The 8,681-nt window shown below is 34.9% G+C and overlaps 2 protein-coding genes across 2 annotated transcripts; both read right to left on the bottom strand.

Annotated features, from left to right (window-relative positions):
• Positions 1–315: 315 nt before the first annotated feature.
• On the bottom strand, positions 316–1,839 carry LOC125505062. The gene is made up of 3 exons (XM_048668001.1): positions 1,278–1,839; positions 944–1,224; positions 316–892 (listed from the first exon to the last, which is right to left on the bottom strand). The coding sequence occupies exons 1-3, from the start codon at positions 1,759–1,761 to the stop codon at positions 449–451; spliced, it is 1,209 nt and encodes a 402-aa protein (XP_048523958.1). The 5' UTR covers positions 1,762–1,839; the 3' UTR covers positions 316–448.
• A 2,351-nt stretch (positions 1,840–4,190) lies between these two features.
• On the bottom strand, positions 4,191–8,073 carry LOC125505063 (myrosinase 1-like; the record flags this gene model as incomplete). Its single annotated transcript, XM_048668002.1, has 4 exons — positions 4,191–4,467; positions 4,530–4,636; positions 7,580–7,853; positions 7,904–8,073. Coding segments are annotated over 4 exons (756 nt in total), but the record flags the coding sequence as incomplete, so codon positions are not given.
• Between the last annotated feature and the right edge of the window lie 608 nt (positions 8,074–8,681).

Below are 8,681 nucleotides of genomic sequence, written 5' to 3'. Positions count from 1 at the left end.
AACCAATAGGATTGCGTTTTAGAGATTCATGAATAATTTGAATTTTAGCTGAATTTGTTTATTAAATATTTAACAAAATAGCAATAGATAGATAGAAAAACTTACTTAATCTTTCATATATATATATTGCCATAGATTAATATTCAGTTTGTAGGAATTTTTGCCACGTGCAATCTGCAGCTCGGGATATTTTAGTTGAGGTCCATTTGAATTAATGGGAGTTAGTTATGTAACACACAAACAGCGACAGCGGAGATGAGGAAAATACGTTTCCTCTAATCAGACCTATATTTTGGCAATTAAAACGATTTCCAATTTTATTTTGCCTTTTTTTAATTTATTTAATTAATTGTAGTGAGTGCGCCATTCACACAAGCCAAATCACACAAAACATATTTTTAAATTAATTTCGGTTTGAACATTATTTAGTAACCAACCAGTTGATTAATCAAATATACTCATGGTCCACCATCATACAAATAATGTCCCGGACTCTGGAATTATATTCATCACTGTACGTTTCTTGATTCATAAATTTTTCAAATATTAAGCCATCATTAGCAAGTTCGACAAAATTAGTTGCATGATTTTCGTGCATTAGCACATGGTGTAGTAGACACATTGCAATGCACATGCACGCTGCGGAATTTTGTTTGCAGTGCTGTTGGAAAAGCTCATAAGGAAATATTTCGTTTGTATCCAGGCCTAAATGCTGCAAATTTTTCTGGACTGTTTCGTAGTACTCATCCAGGAATGTTTGGTGATTGTCCAGTGCAAATTTGGATCCAGAGAGGAAAAGAAAATAAAATAAGTCCATTGCAGGGCTTGAAATTTTGCAGATTTGCCAGTCCAAGAAGCACATGCTTGTAGGAGTGCAAAGATTTCCTGGATCCTAAAAATTCTTGGTTTAAAGCAATGGCAATCTGATCGTTCATAGTCCTACCTCGTATTTGAACATCATATTATTGCACCAAGAGTCTCCATGTGTAACAACCAACTTGTTGCTTTCCATAGCAGTTGCACTAAAAATGTTATTTAATTCGATTTGGCATTTCTCTAATGCTTTTGTTGCTTTCTCATGCCCTTCAACGATTTTTAAAGCGTGATCAAAAGCTTTCTCTGTGCTCCGCAGATAAGATCCTTGAGTCTCTGGCATTTCTTGCCAGACGTCCTCTAAGTTGGAAGTGAGGGACTGGTAGGTTTCAGGTAACAAGTGCTTCATAGCTAAAACAGATTTTATGTAGATAAGAAATTGAGGATTCTCAAAGAAAATTTACCTAGAGAAACTGAGTGGAATTTTGCCAGTTCTCTGAAGACGTGAGAAACATGGTCCGCATCCATCCCATTTTTTCTGTCCAGCATTTGAAATTTGGCATCCTTTATGTTATTCATCAGCAAGCATTCGTCACCATCCTTAACAGAGCATCCACGAAGTTTGGTGTAGGACTTGAATGGATACTTCAACGCTCTACTTTGTTGAAAAATTTCAAACGTTGGCAGCAAGGTTTCATACACGAAACGTTCCCGTTCATACAAACTGTGTACCGGTATTTGGGAGCGAACTCTTAAATCGGTTTCCGCACACTTTAACACGTAGCTTTTTTCCTTGCTCATCCCATTTTCCTTTACGTTGATTATCCGAACGTTTCCCAAGAAATTGTCGCCCTTTTTGCAGCCCTCTTCAACCGAAAAGGTAAAATCTTTGAATCCATCCTGGGCACAAACCTCGTTCAACAACGACTCTTGCTCTTGGCTTAACATTTTTCCCACCAAGTTTAACCGATTTTGCTTCGCGAATGAAGGGAAACTTACTGGGCAATCAAGAGGAATGAAAGACGAGTTTTAAGAGTTTAGATTTTTTCGAAAAAATCCAGGCGCTTTATGTGAGCACGTGCTTTGGGTTAGTAAGGAGGCATAGGTAAGATTTTGGGTTTGGTCAAAAAATTTGGAAACTTTGGGTTAACGCGTGTGCTTCTATTACTTGGGGGATTTTGGACTTAACACTAACTCTCTGCATAAAAATTCAAATTTGCGCTACATGGGCAAACAATCACAGTTATTTGCCAATTGCTTGTAGTTGATGATTCCTTTAGTTTAAATTGGCAGCCTTTTCAAATTTTACTAAGTAAAATATGAAAAATTTCAGTTTCCACAAGATCTTGTACTACAATGGGTACTGTGATAAAATTGCGCATCAATACCAATGAAAACGTAATTTGTGCAATTGGAAAATATGTATTGCACAATGCAAACATCATGAAAACAATAAATAAAACAGATTAAAAGTGTCAAGGTTTCGTAAGCTAATTCGCTTTTCTGCCATAAATCTAAACCCTAATCAAACTATGTACAAAGCTGGCTTTCATTTGAGTCCAAGAGATTTTGGGATTGTTATTGTTGGTTCAAGTTTTTAGTTATTTACCTACAGTAACATTAAATATTTGATTAATCAACAATAAAAGAAATTGGGTTTGCGTAAAGTTGCGCAATTCTTTGTCAGATGCAAGTTGCTTAGTGCACTGAAGAGAATATATTTGTTTTCAGTGCACTTTAATGCACTGCAGCTTAATGGTGGAATACTGTTTATTGCTATATTTTTCAGCAAACGAAATAAATTGCGCTGTTTAAATTTTAACATTTGTTAAGAAGAAAACAGCTTTCATATTTTATATAAACTGCTCAAAATAGACGTTTTACCCACAAATTTGCACGAATTTTGAAGCTGGATAAATTCTGATCGCGGAGTGCGATTCGATTTCTGTTTGAAGCGTTATTTAATGTAATTYTTTTCCGGYAAGTGCGTGTTTTTGCAAAAAATAGAGGTTCAGATAAAGTTCGACGGAGTGGCAATTGAAACAACGCAAAATTGGTRAAAGTTCCTYAGTTGGACACGAATAGWTTTTTAATTTCAAAACCAYATGCATTAAGTCTGTATATTTTCAAAAAGTTYGTGAATTTTTSGAGCATYTAGCAYTTACAGAGCRGTCTAAAAAAAATAAATAATTTTTTTTCTCTTAAACYGATTTTSCAAATCTTGGGCTCATATTRAAGGTAAAACTTCACCGTTGAATTGAGAGAAAATATCACAATAGCRGATTGCATAGATGAACRAAAAATTTGARAGTCAAYTTMACTTAGTTGAAAATCTTCCAGAATCACARATTTTGGAGGAAAGTCTGATTTCAGAAWTTTTTTATGCAACYATCTGCAAAAATAGTTTATTAATATTAAGTACTTAAAAACTTACTTTTCAATTCCCGAACAACTCGGAATGTTTTCACCTTCACCTATCATTGTCGAATTTGATCTGATTTTTTTAAATTCGCAATTATTTATATCGCWATTAAAAGTGGTTGGGCGAGACAAATCTTGGTTGTCKCTCCCACCCCTAGCGCCGSCACTGCTAAGAGCAAACCGAACTTTCCGTAATTTTGCATTTCTTCATTTGCCGCCCCGTAGAAAATTTATYTAAARCGCTYGATTTTTAMCAAATTATCTGCGAACAAAAATCAAATGCGGCTAGATGATGCTTCAAACAGAAACAAAATCGCTCCAAGCAATCAGAATTTATCCAGGTCCAAAGTTAGGGCAAATTTGGCARGGTAACGTTCATTTTGTTGAACACTTTATTTYTGTGAAAAATACTATCGATCCAATCGGTTTTTCTGCTCTAGTATATGTACATATTAAATGGAAAAAGTTTAMRWAGTTATAAATGCTTTTTGAGTGCTCAGGATCGATAATCGACAATATAAGTATTTTTATTCGGTTTAGATCGAATACTTTATTGAAAAGCATATTGCAAAGCTTTTTAAAAGCAGAAGGTTCTTTTTYTTTGTAAATTTGAATGAATGTAKATTTCGAAAAAATGTTACGRCTGTTTGCCATTCTCTATCGTTTTTATGGCAAGGAAATGTGCAAAAAACACGTGAGACCCTTCAGARCCGAAATAMATGAAAATGTTAACTTATTTTAAACAGTTTCTGAGCRGTCAGGATTGTTGRTCACCGATATATTGCTCAAACACATTATTTATGCATAAATTCAGCTTTTTCTGTAGAAAGCTTTCAGTTGAGCTAGCAAACACAAAAAACTAAAATACTCAAACACAAGTGCAAAATATTCCCCATGTATGCAAATATCCGATTGTCCAATCTTTTGCTCAGGTTGTATGCAAAGCAAATGCGATATTAAAATTCTATTTCTTTTATTGCAGGTATTCACATGGGGAACAGCGGAAATGGGGAAAGTTCAGCGGTAAGTTAATACAGCATTTTCAATATTATAAGAGCGGTTGAAACAACATAAAGGAGCGGAGTTCGGGTGGCCACCGCCGAAACATCGCCATCAAACGTCTCATTTAAGCACCGGTTTTTGATAACTTTTTGGTACCAGTAGAAAGATGCTTTTGGTGTTCTGGTTCGGTTTTCATTGGCAAAGTCTACCGAGATCGCTCCAAATTTGGCCCTACGAGAAAACAACGGTAATCCAGGCTGGGGTAAGAGGTAAGAGAGGGGTAGGAGCCTTACGTATAGCCGTTGGACCATTCAAAGTTATCCATAAAACTCCACTGAGTGTACCCTGTAACCGCTACATTGTGGTTGTAAATTGCGTCAAGCACACTGGATAGATGTAGCTAGAATTTCGTTATTAATCGAGGTTAATTTCCAGTTTTTAATATGACTATTGATGATTATAGGCCTGGGTAACACTGTGTTGAGTTGCGCTTTTGAGTTGTTGCCGCTCTCTGTGTTAGTGAGTTTTAACTCACCGGTTAATGAGTTGAAAAAACTCATGGTCGATGACGGAATATTACCATCTAACAAAAAAAAGCCATCAACATATTCCTTTTACGCATACGATGGCTTGAAACTACAGTAAAGTCCGCTTATAATGAACCCGGTTATAGTGAACTTTCGGTTAAAACGAACTTTTCTCCTTTAATTGAAACGTCATTCATAAAAGCCAACGTATTTTTTTACTGGTTATAACGATCCCGTTCATAACGAACTTCCGGATATAACGATCACTTTTTGGGTTAGTTATATATTCACTTTTTTTTTACAACGAACTTCCACGCTCAAAAACATTTCAACAAACTCAGATGAAGATGTGCACAATTTTGTCGAAGAACAAGTTAAAACCAAATTGAGTGTTTTCGATTTCTTGGAATATGTGAACATTGATAACGGCATTCTTACAAGAGAAATGTTGGCCGATGAGCAAATTATAGACTCCGTAACCTCATCTACAGCTTTAAGCGATAATGAGGAAGATGATGATTTAGGTGAAACTGATTCTACTGTAGACACTAATGCTGTTCCAACCCTTTCTGAAATGACAAAAAGAGCGTCCGAAACTCGAAATTTTCTACAATCACGCCAAGTTCCTAATCATATCTGGGAATCATTTTGTGATTTTGAAAACTACATAAATAACATCTATTCTTGCAGCAGAAATGTACAAACAAAATTGCAGACTTTATGAAGCAGATTTCAAATTGTGTTCTTTTTAGTTATACCTACTAACTTCTACTACTCTATGTAAAAATAACGAAATAAAATACACCACGTGTTTTTGCATTATTATTCGCTTATGGCGAACTCCGGATATAACGAACCAGTTTTAGTTCATTTTTCAAGTTCGTTATATCCGGACTCAACTGTATTTGGTTTAAAATGGGAAAATTCGAAAATTTTGAAGAAACTTAAAAAATGTGATGAGGGTGACGAGTTTTCCAAATATTGATTATATGGTTTTGCTTTCACTGGTCTTTTTTTGAAAAAACCTAAATTTTGTCGAAACAAAAACAAGATACTTTGTTTCGATTTTGTGCCGAATTCAACGGTAAAATGGGTATTCGAAAAAGACGATAAAGAAGACCAAACTGTAAAGACGAGGACCTTTCTTGTAAATCCATCTTTTAACTTTTTTGCATAAAAGACTCTCAGTTTGCTAGTATTGTACAGTACTTGACGTTAGGAAAAACACGCTGTTCTGTTTAGAGAGAGTTTTGTTTAGAAATATTGACCTAAAAGTGAGGAAAGCGGAATTTAAATAAACCAAATTATTCACAGCGACAAAAGTGACGAGTTTTCCGAATAATTGATTCTAAACTTTCACTTGTTCTGTTCGCGGAAATATTTTTGGAAAAAAATCCACAAAAAAATATCAGGGTGTTGTCCAAAATTGGAAGCTGCAAAAGGTTCCAAAAAAGAATTTACAAAGCTCTACAGGAGCCGAGTGTTCCAATAAAATTATTTTATAATTTTCACAGAAAATTCCTGAAGATTATCAGTAGTTTAAGTAACAATAATATGGTTTTTGCGTAGAAAGAATTGCATAATAGAAACTTGAACTGGAATAACCTGAAATTTTAAAGAAACTTGAAAACTCTTTAGAGCGATGAAGGTGGCGAATTCTCCAAATAATTTTTTGGAAACTTTTGCTCTGGCCGTTTTTTTTCAAGACAATTTTAATTACTTTCGGTAAAAAATTTAATAAAACTATTTGGTTTTTGTGCCAAATTCGAGGCTGAAATGGGTTTTGTAAATTACCTTGCAAACTGACGAATGAGGCGAAAAACGTTTAGTTCTGGGATCGGTTTTTGAGAAAATCTTACTGATTTTCGGCAAAAAACGGAAGAAAGTTATTTTCGTTTTGGTCCCGAACTCGACGCTGAAAAGTTTTCATACAAAGCTATAGATTTATCTTGTAATTTTTCGCGTAAAAGACCTTCAGAACTTCGTCAGTATTTTTAAGCAAAACTCTATAAAATAGAGCGTTTTGAGTGAAAAGAAAAGCAAAAAAAATTTAGTCAAAATTAAAAAATCACATTTTTTAACAAGTCTTCAGAGGAATGGAGGTGACGAGTTTTGCAAATAATTTATTATAAACTTTCGCTGATTCTGTTCGTGTTATATATTTTTTGGGTTTTTGATTAAAAACATTTAGTTTCGTGATCGGTTTTTGCGAAAACCATACTGGTTTTCGGGAAAAGACGGAATAAATTTATTTTCATTTTTGTACCAAATTCGACTCCAAAAACTTTTTTTCTGAAATTCAGTCTAATTTCTAAAAGTCAACAGTCTTCAGAGGAATGTAAATCACGAGTTTTCCAAATAATTTCAAATAATTTATTATAAACTTTCGCTGATTCCGTTCGTTTTTTGATAGCAAATTATTTGATTTTTGTCCCAAATTCGATGCTGGAAAGGGATTTCAAAACTTTTTACAAAACGACAAAGGATTCGAAATTCATTTCATCATTTTTCGCGAAAACTACCTTAAGAGTGTCAGTATTTTTAAGTGAATCTTTAGAAGAGTCAGCATTTAGAAAAAGGGTAACTTTGCTAAAACTGAAAAATTTTGAAATTTTGAAGAAATGTTAAAAATATTATTGATAAATGCCCTTTAAAATAAATCTAGAAACAAGTAAAAAAAGTCATCGACTTTTTCCCAACAATGGAACTGAGTTACTGCGCGGGTGCGTTGGGTTGGCGCACCAAGCCATTTGCGTGGCACTGCGCCAACTCCTCAAATTTTATTGAGTTACCCAGGCCTAGATGGTTATACTGACATTAACGTATTCAATGCGGTCTGAGTCGTTCAAGTTGGAGCCATCGTCTGACCAACCATTTTCTGTGATAATGATTTCCGGTTGATTGTAGTTCTCGTGTATCCATTTTAAGAGCCTGGTCAATCCCCAAGGGACTTGATGCAGCCAGCTGGTCGTGCCGGAGACTTTCCAAGTAGCATCCACTAAGCTAATGTGCCCCTTGTCTATATCATAGCTGGCATTACCCGGCAGATCATCTACTTTGTATGCTAATTGGGCAAGAGCAGTTGTGTAACTGCAAAGTAGCTGGTTAAAGATGGCAATCCTTAAATTGGCCGGTCTTACTAGTTCAGGCCAAACCAATCGTATGTTCCCTTGATGTAGTCGATTTCTTCTCGAGTGAATTCTGGTAGTCTGGATTGTGGCAGGCCCTCCAATGCACTGCGGTTTCCAACTCTATCGATTACGACTTGCGGCCAATTTCCCACGAAAATCGGATGAGCGAATAATCCCAGCTATAATAAAGTGATTTACAATGCTAATACGGTGTTTTCACTTTTTTTTAAATGTTGATATATAGAAAGTAGTTATGGCAAAAAAATTATTGCAAAAAAAGTCCCCATAATAATTTTAAAGCGAATTTAAATTCAAATCAGATATTTTCCGTCAAAAACTCCGAATCCGTATCGTCGGTTGCCTATCCCGATTGTGACGTAGCAGGTCATATCAACAAAGCGTCTCATGCTTATTTTGTTGCTTTCGCAGCCTTGTTTTATTATTTAAGCTATTGTGATTATCATTATTATTTTATTTATTATTATTAATATCTTGCATAATGGAAAATAGTGACATGTTTGTATCACAAAATAAGTGGTGTTTTGTGCCAGGATGCAAAAATATCTCAATAAGTGCTCCAATCAAACTCTTTCTAACCGTTCCTCATGATTATGCAGGTAAAGTTTTATGGTTTAAAGCAGCTAGACGTGATGTTCCTAAATCAAAATCAATGTGTCTTTTTGTTGCGAGGATCATTTTAATGAAAGTACGAACAAAAAGCTAATGATGAGGTAGATAGAATATGCCTTCGATCCTACTTTGTGTTCTGGGCAAATTCTACTTTGTA

This window comes from Dendroctonus ponderosae, unplaced genomic scaffold, assembly GCF_020466585.1.
Source record: "Dendroctonus ponderosae isolate FM_Combo_2020 unplaced genomic scaffold, Dpon_F_20191213v2 Dpon_F_20191213_679, whole genome shotgun sequence".
Taxonomy (NCBI): domain Eukaryota; kingdom Metazoa; phylum Arthropoda; class Insecta; order Coleoptera; family Curculionidae; genus Dendroctonus; species Dendroctonus ponderosae.
Note: the sequence above shows the minus strand (reverse complement) of the source record. Positions and strands in the feature narration are given on the sequence as shown.